Genomic DNA, 14,515 nt, shown 5'->3' with positions numbered 1-14,515 from the left:
AAATCACCAAAAAATCTACTCACCACCTAGTACCAAACGTGTGCTGCTTGGGCCAATATTTACTTGCCCGGGGGTTAAATCCACTCGCCCGGGGCGAGCAAATGTATAGGTTTGTCGAACACTGCATATATATGAACCTCTTCAAAACCACCCCCCACCCCCGCCCAAAGTTGTATGGTGGGAGATGAGAGATAAAGAACTCTGGACATATCACCGAGTATCTGGAGTACCCACATATTCCCAGATAGCTCAAACTCCTACATCCACCACATCATGAATATATATTTATGCCAAAATGAGTGCTACTAAGCGTGACAAATGTATACAACAGAAGACAGGGGTGCCCAATGCTACATCAAATTGTCAAAACATATGGTAATAAAACAAGAGACAGGGGGTGCCCAATGCTGCATCCAATTGACAAAACATATAAAGTAAATATAAGAGTATAGTCTCTTGGGAGGCTGTGGCACCTCCCCCCAGAGCTCACTCCTCCTCCTTCACCCTTTTACTTGGAAGGTCATTTCACTTGCTGCAGGAACAAGACCCATTATGGTTTCCCCTCTCACAGAGGTAAAAGGAAGTGTTCACAGTGTAGTGTAGGACCTGCATTATTTTGGTTATACCTTGACGTTGGTATGCAGGCTTATGACGCCTTTGGCCAAAGGGTTAACTAAATAACCAATTATTATTATTGAAGTATTTTACTTTATATGTTTTGTCAATTGGATGCAGCATTGGGCACCCCCTGTCTCTTGTTATATACAATTGCCACACTCAGTAGCTCTCTGGTTGACATAAATATATTCACTTTGTGGTGGGTGTGGGAGTTTGAGCTTGCTGGGTATCTGTGTTAACATATGGTAATAAATATAAAGTTTAAAAACTTGAATAATAATAGTAATTACTTGGTTTTTTAGTTAAACCCTTTGGCCAAAGCGTCGTAAGCCTGCATACCAAACGTCAAGGTAAACCAAAATGCAGGTCCTAACACTAAAGCTGTGAACCCTTCCTGTTACCTCTGTATGAGGGGAAGGAACTGAATGGACAGGACTCACTGCATTGGGCACCCCTGTTATCTGGAGTACCCACCTGCATTATACAGGTAACAGACACGCCTGTAGAGGTGGAGAAGTCTCCATGTAATACACCGACAGACATGCCTCTTTACCTGGTAAGTGTGGAGTATTTCCAGGAAGGATCTGTAGATTTCAGGCCGGTCCAGGAAGCGCGTTTTGATTTTATTGACGTAGCTGATGGCGTTGTTGAATTCTACGGAGTCAGACTCGGGAGGTACTTGGCCCTTCTCTTTATCCTGCGGCCGGGTCTCCTCCGCATGTTCGCTGTGCGAATTCTCAGGAGCGGGCGGAAGGGACATCCGGCTGCTGGGCAGGGCGCTGGTGGCAACATCTGAAGAAACCTGGGGACACAGGTGATGGGCAAGTCGCAATCATCCAAATTTGGTTTGTTTTTTTCACAGTGACAATTAACATACTTGGCTACCTGTCCTTTCTTATTAAGATTAAAGCCACAGTTTACGCTGATGGCCAGTTTGTTCTTTGCACATAATTACTTTAAAGGTATCTTCCTTCCCTTTCCAGCACCGTTTTTATTTCTTAAATACAATGCTCTGTTCAGGAGATATAAGCACTTGAAATAGGAAGTATACGGGAGGTTAAAATGGAGTCCCACTTGAATCCCTGTGCAGGCTAAAGGTTACTGTGCTAGCGAATCAGAAAACCATAGGTTAACGAGAGGGCAGGACACGCTCAAGAGGAAAGATACCAACATTATAGGAGTTAAAGGCCTCTGAGGGGGATTGCCGCTTTAAAGCTCCTATTTAAAGCCAAAATATCCTTTTTATTTTAAGAAATTGTATTTACTTCCTCTTTTTTGTGCTAATTTGTCAAGCACTGTCCTTTGCTCCTGGTTATTCACGTTCTTTTGTGCACAAATGGAATTCGCATTATTTTCACCCTTTAAAGCAGCACCCTTGGCAACTTTTATTTATTTATTATTTAAATAGGATGGAAGCAGGGAGTCCCCGGGGCTGAACCGTGTTGATTTCGGCATCGGGGACCCCCTGCTTCCTAAGATACTTACCTCCGTAGGTAGGGCCCCCCAACTGGGCGTTCAATAAGGCGGGTTAAAATGCCCGCGGGGCCAATAGGAAGACGCAAAGTCATCCCTCGTGTCTTCCAATTGGCCTGCATGACGAAGGAGCTTTAAACTGCACAGAGATAACAGCAGCACTGCCAGAGGTCAGTATCTCAGTGAGCAAGGGCTCCCCGGATCTGAAATCAACGCGGTTCAGCGCCGGAGACACCCTGCTTCAATCCTATTATTTATTTTGTAAACCCATAAAAAGGCGTCGCCAAAAGTGCTCCTTTAAAATGAAATTGGTTCCATGCATATATATGTTATATAAAATCAGCGTTTCTTAATCCTCTTCTAAAGGGAATCCCAGCCAAGCCAGTTTGGGAGAATAAACAGTCACGTAGCGATAACGTGTGCACCACTCATCTGGGATTGGATGAACTACCCCAAAACCTGGCATGGCTGTGATTTCAAGACGACAGTTACATATAAATGATACTCCCTGCCCTGAAACTATTTCACTCTTTGCCTTCTTGCGTTTCCACCCTTTTCTTATACTCCAATGAACTTTTTCATGCCGATGTTTGGAGCATACCGGACTGGTCAGCGAGGCCGGCACCATCACCTTCCCGTTTTTCGGCAGCTCGATTTTGTATCCAAGCGGCAGGAAGGCGTTGAAGCCGAGCATGAGATCCGGGTGCTCGTGAAACAGCTGGGAGACTCGTCGGATTACCCCGGGAGTGTCAATACTGAAACATACAAGACAAGAGCTGTTTTCTGTGGCACTGAAAAGCTTACACCAAGGGTGCTCAACTCCAGTCCCCAAGACACCCCCCAAAAGGTCAGGTTTATCATTGGGATATCCCAGCTTCAGCACAGGTGGCTCAATCAAAGGTTCAGCCACCTGTGCTGAAGCAGGGATATCCTGAAAACCTTACCTGTTGGGGAGGGGTCTTGTGCAACACTATACAAGTTCTGGAGTTTTCACCAGCAGCAATGGAAAGGGTCTCTGAACCCTCTGTGTGCCTATTAGACGTAGCTACTACCTCATGGGGTCTGGCACTCCGGGGACCCCATCACGTAAGTAGCAACGCCATAATCCTGCTCATTTTTCTATCACAAAGTGGTGTTTTTTTTGTTTTTTTAAATAAATCAGTTGTGCAGTATTAAATAATACTGCATTGTTGTGTATTAAGCTTTCTTGGCCCGGCTATAACAATCACTTCGAACCTACACCACTTCCACTTGAAATAAGCAGCCATATTGCTTGCCCTGGGAAGCAAGATCTTTGCTCATCGATCTGCAGCTTAGATAATTGCATTCCCATAAAGGCAAGGAACTGCTGCATTTAGAAACACAAATACTAGGCAAGAGGCCGCGTTAAGAGGACGGGGCAGTCACAATGTGGCATTTACTACCCTTGGAGACTGATGGCAGATTCAGGGAATACATTTATAAAAAGACTGGCTATGTTTTTAGGGAAAGCAATGTATACAGGGAAATGCAGAATGAGTTAAAGGGACCATCTCTGGCAGCTGAACAAATACCAACACTTTGTAAAGAACCAAAAAAATGTATTGGGGTTCCTGAAACAAATGTAACTATGCGCAAAGCAAAGAAATGGCTGCTTGTTTCTTTGGAGCCTCTGAATAGGGGAGTGTTTATGAACCAAATGTTTCCTCTACCCTTATCCCCACCCTCTCAAGCATTGGTAGGATAACCTGTCGGTATGTTAGCAGTGATTGGTGCTATAAAAACGGAACAGAATTGGTTGCAATTATCTCTTATGTGATAACGGTGACCTTTACACAGGAGTGTCAAACCGGATATAAAGTAACATAGCGCGGATGTGAAGAAATCTAGAACAATGCTTGGTGTGTCCTCTGCCTGCTCCTCTAACCAATCACATTCTTGGCATAAGAAAGCTGTGATCAGGATTCGGGAGTATACAGTTAGTTCGCTCTTGCTGAACGATATATCTGGAAATACATGTCGTCCTCTTCCTGGGCACTTCCCACGTGAGAAGCGGAAGCATTTTGATAACCGCTCTGCATACCTCTGAGATTTAAACTCCTTCATGATTTCCAAAAATCCATTATAGGTGGCCGGGTCGCTGCCGAAGCGGATCTTCACCTGGTCCAGGTAGGACAGCGCGTCCTCTACCTAAAACGAGACGCGAGTTTCTTTAGCGGTGGTTCAATTCCGTGATTATATATGGACAGGCAATTCATTTAAAAGCTCGTCACTGCCAGGGCAGGACTGCAAACCCCTCTGGCAGTGAAGGGGTTTAAGTTAAACACACACATAGTTACATGTTGAATGACTGTTTCACTTACGTGCACAGGAAGTTTCTCCTGAGACTTGCTCCAGCTGTTTGAGTTAGACTTACAGCTGCCCCCGCCGCTCGCCATTTTTGCAGCCGGGATCAAGAACGCGTGGCCAGTGAGAAGGTCTTCTCCCACAGAGGGTCAGTTTTAGGAGGAAGTGAAAGGAAGGAGGCGCTCAGACTTCCAAAACCAGAACCCCCAATTTTTTTTAGGGTGCTGGATACAAAACCTAAACGATCACTAAGAGGGAACGGGGATAAAAAAAAAACCAGTATTAAAAAAGGAACTTTTCCCTACTCTGGATGTCTCTCTGTGGCAATAGAAACTAGCAACAGACCCATCCCTAGCTTGGGGCAGCAAATCTCCTATGATTTCAGGAAGATACAAGGGGTCATATCCAAAGGCGGGGAGACAAAAATAAACCCGTTTTCTAGAGATAGAAACATAGAATTTGATGACAGATAAGAACCAACTTTCGCATCATTTATAAAACCCTCAAACCCTACTAGAGCCTTTGGTGTCATTGATATTTAGGATAGTATAATGTAACCCAAGCATTTTTTTTAATTCCTTTACTGTGACAGCCTTTACCACAAAGCAATGTGTTCCTTGTCCATCTGGCAGTGAAAGGGTAAAACGTCATGCATAGAATCTTGGGACAATTGAAAAAGCTTAAAAGGCTTGTGTGAGAGAACACTGGCACCCTCTATCTGCGGATCATCAGGCACCTACGTAAGCATGCCACAAAAGAAGTCAGAGAATAATCCAGCTGGAAGACCATCTTCATTTCTAGATGTCTAACAGAACTGACTAAATACTTTCATTTTAAGCAGCTACAAAACATTACTTATGGCCGCCGCAGGGGTGGACAAATCCCTAAAAATCCACTCCTGGTGCCTGTGTTTCAGGCTGCACCTATTTGTCATGTGATCTCACTTCTCTGCAGGGGCTTCTGGAGTTGTAGTACTGCGCCTCTTTTAAAAGTATATCATTTACAGATAGATAAACTACAAGACCCAGAAGCGCTTATGTAAAATGCCATGATACCCAGGCAATCAGCGCAAAGCTTTGGTAAGCACACCCATCCTCCCATAGCTGCAGCTAGGTAATGATCTGATGTGCTCTGTACGAATTCACATTAAATGCATTGTAACACTGACATGCATAGGCTATTGTAAGTTTGCAGTCAGATCCCAGTGTCATATATAGATATACAGTGTGTGTATATATCAGATATTAGTCAGATCCCAGATACATACACACACACACTGTATGTCTTTCTACATGTATTGGAATGTAACATTTACATGACAATACTGTAAGGAGGATGAGCATGCGTGGGGGGGACACGCATGCGTGGGGGGGGGGGGGCACACGTGCCTGCGTGAGTGTGTGGGGGGGGTGGGGGTTGGTGTATGGGGGTGGGGTGTGTAGGAAGTACATGTACATGTCAGAAGTCCACGCTGATCTGCGTACGTCCAACCAATACAGGGACACAGTCTTTGTTTTAATTTTGGTACTAAATCGACAAACCTATTGGTGTTCCCACAAGCTGGAACATAACACCACTGTTGAGAGTACAAATGCTGCCAAACCACTATGTACAATAATTTCCCTGCCAATATTTAGCAAAGACGCAGTCTCCCACACCCGCTCATTCTACCAACTTCTCCCCTCTTTCCTCTTCTCTTTTCCCACTCTCCCTCCCCCTCACACTCCCACTTTCCCACTCTCCCTCCAACTTTCCCACTCTCCCTCCAACTTTCCCACTCTCCCTCCAACTTTCCCACTCTCCCTCCAACTTTTCCCACTCTCCCTCCAACTTTCCCACTCTCCCTCCAACTTTCCCACTCTCCCTCCAACTTTCCCACGCTCCCTCCCCCCCGCTCACTCTCCCTCTCCCTCCCCCCTCACACTTTCCCACGCTCCCTCCCACTTTCCCACTCTCCCTCTACCCTAACGCCCCCACTCCCCCTCCCACTTTCCCTCCCCCCTCACGCTCCCACTTTCCCTCCCCCCTCACGCTCCCACTTTCCCTCCCCCCTCACGCTCCCACTTTCCCTCCCCCCTCACGCTCCCACTTTCCCTCCCCCCTCACGCTCCCACTTTCCCTCCCCCCTCACGCTCCCACTTTCCCTCCCCCCTCACGCTCCCACTTTCCCCTTTCCCCCCTCACGTTTCCACTTTCCCTCCCCCTCACGCTCCCACTTTCCCTCCCCCCTCACGATCCACTTTTCCACTCTCCCTCCCCCCTCACGCTCCCACTCTCCCTCCCCCTCATGCTCCCACATTCCACTCTCCCTCCCACTTTCCCACTCCCCGTCCCTCCTCACGCTCCCACTTTCCCTCCCCCCTCACTATCCCACTTTCCATCCCCACTCACCCTCCTCTCCCTCCCACTTTCCCACTCTTTCCCCCTCTACCACCCCCCCTCCCTCCTCTCCCACCCCCTCCCTCCTCTCCCACCCTCCCACCCCCCCACCAACCCCTCCCTCCTTCCCCCACTCTCCCCCCTCATTCACCTCCCCCCTCACACAACCTCCCCTCTCTCTCCCTCTCTCTCCTTCCTCAAGCTCCCCCCCCCCTTTCTCTCCCTCTCCTTCCTAAAGCCCCCCCTCTCTCTCTCTCACCTTCATCAGGCCCCCCCTCTCTCTCTCACCCGCCCCCCCCACCCCCTCCCTCCTCTCCCACCCCCCCCCCCCCCACCCCCTCCCTCCTCTCCCACCCCTCCACCACCCCCTCCCTCCTCTCCCACCCCCCACCACCCCCTCCCTCCTCTCCACCCCCCCACCACCCCCTCCCTCCTCTCCCACCCCCCCCTCCCTCCTCTCCCACCCCCCCACAAACCCCTCCCTCCACCCCTCATTCACCTCCCCCTCATTCACCTCCCCCTCACACAACCTCCCCTCTCTCTCCTCTCTCTCTCCTCCCTCAAGCCCCCCCTTTCTCTCACTCTCCTTCCTCAAGCCCCCCTCTCTCTCTCACCTTCATCAGGCCCCCCCTCTCTCTCTCACATTCCTCAAGCCCCCCCTCTCTCTCCCTCACCTTCCTCAAGCCCCCCCCTCTCTCCCTCACCTTCCTCGAGCCCCCCCCCTCTCTATCTCACCTTCCTCAAGCCCCCCCCTCTCTCTCTCTCACACCTTCCTCAAGCCCCCCCCCTCTCTCTCTCTCTCTCTCTCTCTCTCTCTCTCTCACCTTCCTCAAGCCCCCCCCCTCTCTCTCACCTTCCTCAAGCCCCCCCCCCTCTCTCACCTTCCTCAAGCACCCCCCCCTCTCTCTCTCTCTCACCTTCCTCAAGCCCCCTCTCTCTCTCTCACCTTCCTCAAGCCCCCCTCTCTCTTTCTCACCCTCCTCAAGCCCCCCTCTCTCTTTCTCACCTTCCTCAAGCCCCCCTCTCTCTCACCTTCCTCAAGCCGCCCCTCTCTCTCTCTCACCTTCCTCAAGCTCCCCCTCTCTCTCTCACCTTTCTCAAGCCCCCCCTATCTCTCACCTTCCTCAAGCCCCCTCTCTCTCTCTCTCTCTCACCTTCCTCAAGCCCCCCTCTCTCTCTCTCTCTCTCTCACCTTCCTCAAGCCCCCCCTCTCACCTTCCTCAAGCCCCCCTCTCTCTCTCACCTTCCTCAAGCCCCCCTCTCTCTCACCTTCCTCAAGCCCCCCTCTCTCTCTCTCACCTTCCTCAAGCCCCCTCTCTCTCTCTCACCTTCCTCAAGCCCCCCCCTTCTCTCTCACCTTCCTCAAGCCCACCCTCTCTCTCTCACCTTCCTCAAGTCCCCCCTCTCTCTCTCACCTTCCTCAAGCCCCCCCCTCTCTCTCACCTTCCTCAAGCCCCCCCTCTCTCTCACCTTCCTCAAGCCCCCCCTCTCTGCTCACCTTCCTCAAGCCCACTCTCCCTCTCTCTCACCTTCCTCAAGCCCCCCTCTCTCTCACCTTCCTCAACCCCCCCCTCTCTCTCTCTCACCTTCCTCAAGCCCCCCCCCTCTCTCTCTCTCTCTCACCTTCCTCAAGCCCCCCCTCTCTCTCTCACCTTCCTCAAGCCCCCCCCCCTCTCTCTCACCATCCTCAAGCCCCCCCTCTCTCTCTCACCTTCCTCAAAGCCCCCCCTCTCTCTCACCTTCCTCAAGCCCCCCCCTCTCTCTCTCACCTTCCTCAAGCCCCCCTCTCTCTTTCTCACCTCCTCAAGCCCCCCCCTCCTCTCTCACCTTCCTCAAGCCGCCCCTCTCTCTCTCTCACCTTCCTCAAGCTCCCCCTCTCTCTCTCACCTTTCTCAAGCCCCCCTCTCTCTCTTCACCTTCCTCAAGCCCCCTCTCTCTCTCTCTCTCTCTCTCACCTTCCTCAAGCCCCCCCCTCTCTCTCTCTCTCACCTTCCTCAAGCCCCCCCTCTCATCTTCCTCAAGCCCCCCTCTCTCTCTCTCACCTTCCTCAAGCCCCCCCCTCTCTCTCTCTCTCTCTCACCTTCCTCAAGCCCCCCCTCTCACCTTCCTCAAGCCCCCCTCTCTCTCTCTCACCTTCCTCAAGCCCCCCCCTCTCTCACCTTCATCAGGCCCCCCCTCTCTCTCTCACCTTCCTCAGGCCCCCCCTCTCTCTCTCTCACCTTCCTCAAGCCCCCCCTCTCTCTCCCTCACCTTCCTCAAGCCCCCCCTCTCTATCTCACCTTCCTCAAGCCCCCCCCCTCTATCTCACACCTTCCTCAAGCCCCCCCCCTCTCTCTCTCACCTTCCTCAAGCCCCCCCCCCTCTCTCTCACCTTCCTCAAGCCCCCCCCCTCTCTCTCACCATCCTCAAGCCCCCTCTCTCTCTCACCTTCCTCAAGCCCCCCTCTCTCTTTCTCACCTTCCTCACCTTCCTCAAGCCCCCTCTCTCTTTCTCACCTTCCTCAAGCCCCCCCCCCCTCTCTCTCTCTCTCTCACCTTCCTCAAGCCGCCCCTCTCTCTCACCTTCCTCAAGCCCCCTCTCTCACCTTCCTCAAGCCCCCCCTCTCTCTCTCTCTCACCTTCCTCAAGCCCCCCCTCTCACCTTCCTCAAGCCCCCCCTCTCTCTCTCTCACCTTCCTCAAGCCCCCCCTCTCTCTCACCTTCCTCAAGCCCCCCTCTCTCTCTCTCACCTTCCTCAAGCCCCCTCTCTCTCTCTCACCTTCCTCAAGCCCCCCCCCTTCTCTCTCACCTTCCTCAAGCCCCACCCTCTCTCTCTCACCTTCCTCAAGTCCCCCCTCTCTCTCTCACCTTCCTCAAGCCCCCCCTCTCTCTCACCTTCCTCAAGCCCCCCTCTCTCTCACCTTCCTCAAGCCCCCCCTCTCTCTCTCACCTTCCTCAAGCCCCCCTCTCTCACCTTCCTCAAACCCCCCCTCTCTCTCACCTTCCTCAAGCCCCCCCCTCTCTCTCTCACCTTCCTCAAGCCCCCCCCTCTCTCTCTCTCTCTCTCTCTCACCTTCCTCAAGCCCCCCCTCTCTCTCTCACCTTCCTCAAGCCCCCTCTCCCTCTCTCTCACCTTCCTCAAGCCCCCCCTCTCTCTCACCTTCCTCAAGCCCCCCTCTCTCACCTTCCTCAAACCCCCCTCTCTCTCTCTCTCACCTTCCTCAAGTCCCCCCCCTCTCTCTCTCACCTTCCTCAAGCCCCCCCCTCTCTCTCTCTCTCTCTCTATCACCTTCCTCAAGCCCCCCCTCTCTCTCTCACCTTCCTCAAGCCCCCCCTCTCTCTCACCTTCCTCAAGCCCCCCTTTCTCTCACCTTCCTCAAGCCCCCCTCTCTCTCACCTTTCTCAAGCCCCCCTCTCTCTCTCACCTTCCTCAAAGCCGCCCCTCTCTCACCTTCCTCAAGCCCCCCCTCTCTCTCTCACCTTCCTCAAGCCCCCCCTCTCTCTCACCTTCCTCAAGCCCCCCCTCTCTCTCACCTTCCTCAAGCCCCCCTCTCTCTTTCTCACCTTCCTCAAGCCCCCCTCTCTCTCTCTCTCTCTCACCTTCCTCAAGCCCCTCTCTCACCTTCCTCAAGCCCCCCTCTCTCTCTCTCTCACCATCCTCAAGCCCCCCCTCTCTCACCTTCCTCAAGCCCCCCCCCTCTCTCTCACCTTCCTCAAGCCCCCCCCCTCTCTCTCACCTTCCTCAAGCCCCTCTCCCTCTCTCTCACCTTCCTCAAGCCCCCCTCTCTCTCACCTTCCTCAAGCCCCCCTCTCTCTCACCTTCCTCAAACCCCCCTCTCTCTCTCTCACCTTCCTCAAGCCCCCCCCCTCTCTCTCTCACCTTCCTCAAGCCCCCCTCTCTCTCTCACCTTCCTCAAGCCCCCCCTCTCTCTCACCTTCCTCAAGCCCCCCTTTCTCTCACCTTCCTCAAGCCCCCCCTCTCTCTCACCTTCCTCAAGCCCCCCCTCTCTCTCACCTTTCTCAAGCCCCCCTCTCTCTCTCACCTTCCTCAAGCCGCCCCTCTCTCTCTCTCACCTTCCTCAAGCCCCCCTCTCTCTCTCTCTCTCACCTTCCTCAAGACACCCCTCTCTCTCTCTCACCTTCCTCAAGCCCCCCTCTCTCTCTCACCTTCCTCAAGCCCCCCCCCTCTCTCTCACCTTCCTCAAGCCCCCCCCTCTCTCTCTCACCTTCCTCAAGCCCCCCCTCTCTCTCTCACCTTCCTCAAGCCCCCCCTCTCTCTCACCTTCCTCAAGCCCCCCCTCTCTCTCACCCTTCCTCAAGCCCCCCCTCTCTCTCACCTTCCTCAAGCCCCCCCCTCTCTCTCTCACCTTCCTCAAGCCCCCCCCCTCTCTCTCACCTTCTCAAGCCCCCCCTCTCTCTCTCACCTTTCTCAAGCCCCCCCTCTCTCACCTCCTCAAGCCCCTCTCTCTCTCTCTCACCTTCCTCAAGCCCCCCTCTCTTTCTCTCACTTTCCTCAAGCCCCCCCCTCTTTCTCTCACCTCCCTCAAGCCCCCTCTCTCTCACCTTCCTCAAGCCCCCCCCCCCCTCTCTCTCACCTTCCTCAAGCCCCCCCTCTCTCTCACCTTCCTCAAGCCCCCCCCCCCTCTCTCTCACCTTCCTCAGCCCCCCCTCTCTCTCACCTTCCTCAAGCCCCCTCTCTCACCTTCCTCAAGCCCCCCTCTCTCTCTCACCTTCCTCAAGCCCCCCTCTCTCTCTCACCTTCCTCAAGCCCCCCCTTTCTCTCTCTCACCTTCCTCAATCCCCCCCTCTCTCACCTTCCTCAAGCCCCCCCTCTCTCACCTTCCTCAAGCCCCCCCTCTCTCACCTTCCTCAAGCCCCCCCTCTCTCACCTTCCTCAAGCCCCCCCCCCTCTCTCTCACCTTCCTCAAGCCCCCCCCCCCTCTCTCTCACCTTCCTCAAGCCCCCCCTCTCTCTCACCTTCCTCAAGCCCCCCCTCTCTCTCACCTTCCTCAAGCCCCCCCCTCTCTCTCACCTTCCTCAAGCCCCCCCTCTCTCTCACCTTCCTCAAGCCCCCCCCTCTCTCTCACCTTCCTCAAGGCCCCCCCCTCTCTCTCACCTTCCTCAAGCCCCCCCTTTCTCTCTCTCACCTTCCTCAATCCCACCCTCTCTCACCTTCCTCAATCCCACCCTCTCTCACCTTCCTCAATCCACCCTCTCTCACCTTCCTCAAGCCCCCCCCTCTCTCACCTTCCTCAAGCCCCCCCTCTCTCTCACCTTCCTCAAGCCCCCCCCCCCCTCTCTCTCACCTTCCTCAAGCCCCCCCTCTCTCTCACTTCCTCAAGCCCCCTCTCTCACCTTCCTCAAGCCCCCCCTCTCTCTCTCACCTTCCTCAAGCCCCCCCTCTCTCTCTCACCTTCCTCAAGCCCCCCCTTTCTCTCTCTCACCTTCCTCAATCCCCCCTCTCTCACCTTCCTCAAGCCCCCCCCCTCTCTCACCTTCCTCAAGCCCCCCCCTCTCTCACCTTCCTCAAGCCCCCTCTCTCACCTTCCTCAAGCCCCCCCCCCCCTCTCTCTCACCTTCCTCAAGCCCCCCCCCCTCTCTCTCACCTTCCTCAAGCCCCCCCTCTCTCTCACCTTCCTCAAGCCCCCCCCTCTCTCTCACCTTCCTCAAGCCCCCCCTCTCTCTCACCTTCCTCAAGCCCCCCCCTCTCTCTCACCTTCCTCAAGCCCACCCCCTCTCTCTCACCTTCCTCAAGCCCCCCCTTTCTCTCTCTCACCTTCCTCAATCCCACCCTCTCTCACCTTCCTCAATCCCACCCTCTCTCACCTTCCTCAATCCCCCCCCTCTCTCACCTTCCTCAAGCCCCCCCCTCTCTCACCTTCCTCAAGCCCCCCCTCTCTCACCTTCCTCAAGCCCCCCCCCTCTCTCAAGCCCCCTCTCTCACCTTCCTCAAGCCCCTCCTCTCTCACCTTCCTCAAGCCCCTCCTCTCTCACCTTCCTCAAGCCCCCCCCCTCTCTCACCTTCCTCAAGCCCCCCCCCCTCTCTCACCTTCCTCAAGCCCCCCCCCCTCTCTCACCTTCCTCAAGCCCCCCCCCCTCTCTCACCTTCCTCAAGCCCCCCTCTCTCTCACCTTCCTCAAGCCCCCCCCTCAATCCCCCCTTCCTCAAGCCCCCCCCTCTCACCTTCCTCAAGCCCCCCCCTCTCTCACCTTCCTCAAGCCCCCCCCCTCTCTCACCTTCCTCAAACCAACCCCCCCCTCTCTCACCTTCCTCAAACCTCCCCCTCTCTCACCTTCCTCAAGCCCCCCCCTCTCTCTCACCTTCCTCAAGCCCCCCCTCTCTCACCTTCTCAAGCCCCCCCCTCTCTCACCTTCCTCAAGCCCCCCCCTCTCTCACCTTCCTCAATCCCACCCTCTCTCACCTTCCTCAATCCCACCCTCTCTCACCTTCCTCAAGCCCCCCCTCTCTCACCTTCCTCAAGCCCCCCCTCTCTCTCACCTTCCTCAAGCCCCCCCCCCTCTCTCTCACCTTCCTCAAGCCCCCCCTCCTCTCACCTTCCTCAAGCCCCCTCTCTCACCTTCCTCAAGACCCCCTCATCTCTCTCACCTTCCTCAAGCCCCCCTCTCTCTCTCACCTTCCTCAAGCCCCCCCTTTCTCTCTCTCACCTTCCTCAATCCCCCCCTCTCTCACCTTCCTCAAGCCCCCCCCCTCTCTCACCTTCCTCAAGCCCCCCCCCCTCTCTCACCTTCCTCAAGCCCCCCCTCTCTCACCTTCCTCAAGCCCCCCCCCCTCTCTCTCACCTTCCTCAAGCCCCCCCCCCTCCCTATCTCTCACCTTCCTCAAGCCCCCCCTCTCTCACCTTCCTCAAGCCCCCCCCTCTCTCTCACCTTCCTCAAGCCCCCCCCTCTCTCCACCTTCCTCAAAGCCCCCCCCTCTCTCTCACCTTCCTCAAGCCCCCCCTCTCTCTCACCTTCCTCAAGCCCCCCCTTCTCTCTCACCTTCCTCAAGCCCCCCCTCCTCTCACCTTCCTCAAGCCCCCCCTCTCTCACCTTCCTCAAGCCCCCCCTCTCTCACCTTCCTCAAGCCCCCCCTCTCTCCACCTTCCTCAAGCCCCCCCTCTCTCACCTTCCTCAAGCCCCCCCCTCTCTCAAGCCCCCCTCTCTCACCTTCCTCAAGCCCCTCCTCTCTCACCTTCCTCAAGCCCCTCCTCTCTCACCTTCCTCAAGCCCCCCCCTCTCTCACCTTCCTCAAGCCCCCCCCCCTCTCTCACCTTCCTCAAGCCCCCCCCCCTCTCTCACCTTCCTCAAGCCCCCCCCCCTCTCTCACCTTCCTCAAGCCCCCCCTCTCTCTCACCTTCCTCAAGCCCCCCCCTCAATCCCCCCTTCCTCAAGCCCCCCCTCTCACCTTCCTCAAGCCCCCCCTCTCTCACCTTCCTCAAGCCCCCCCCTCTCTCACCTTCCTCAAACCAAACCCCCCCTCTCTCACCTTCCTCAAACCCTCCCCCTCTCTCACCTTCCTCAAGCCCCCCCTCTCTCACCTTCCTCAAGCCCCCCCCTCTCTCACCTCCTCAAGCCCCCCCCTCTCTCACCTTCCTCAAGCCCCCCCCTCTCTCACCTTCCTCAAGCCCCCCCCTCTCTCACCTTCCTCAAGTCCCCCCCTCTCTCACCTTCCTCAAACCCCCCCCCCACCTCTCACCTTCCTCAAGCCCCCCCTCTTACCTTCCTCAAGCCCCCCCCTCTTAC

The 14,515-nt window shown here is 55.0% G+C and overlaps 1 protein-coding gene across 4 annotated transcripts in view; it reads right to left on the bottom strand.

The window, feature by feature from the left end:
- The window catches only part of SIN3B (SIN3 transcription regulator family member B), a 44,509-nt gene that overhangs the window by 29,238 nt on the left and 756 nt on the right, over positions 1–14,515 (bottom strand). For all 4 annotated transcript variants that reach the window (XM_075611218.1, XM_075611219.1, XM_075611220.1 and 1 more), the window contains exons 2-5: positions 4,434–4,664; positions 4,154–4,260; positions 2,693–2,846; positions 1,172–1,420 (exon numbers count right to left, since the gene is read on the bottom strand). In XM_075611218.1, the coding sequence (XP_075467333.1) occupies positions 1,172–1,420; positions 2,693–2,846; positions 4,154–4,260; positions 4,434–4,508 (585 nt within the window). In that variant the 5' untranslated portion in view covers positions 4,509–4,664. The remainder of the gene's footprint in view (positions 1–1,171; positions 1,421–2,692; positions 2,847–4,153; positions 4,261–4,433; positions 4,665–14,515) is intronic.

This window comes from Ascaphus truei, chromosome 8 (genome assembly GCF_040206685.1).
Source record: "Ascaphus truei isolate aAscTru1 chromosome 8, aAscTru1.hap1, whole genome shotgun sequence".
Taxonomy (NCBI): domain Eukaryota; kingdom Metazoa; phylum Chordata; class Amphibia; order Anura; family Ascaphidae; genus Ascaphus; species Ascaphus truei.
Note: the sequence above shows the minus strand (reverse complement) of the source record. Positions and strands in the feature narration are given on the sequence as shown.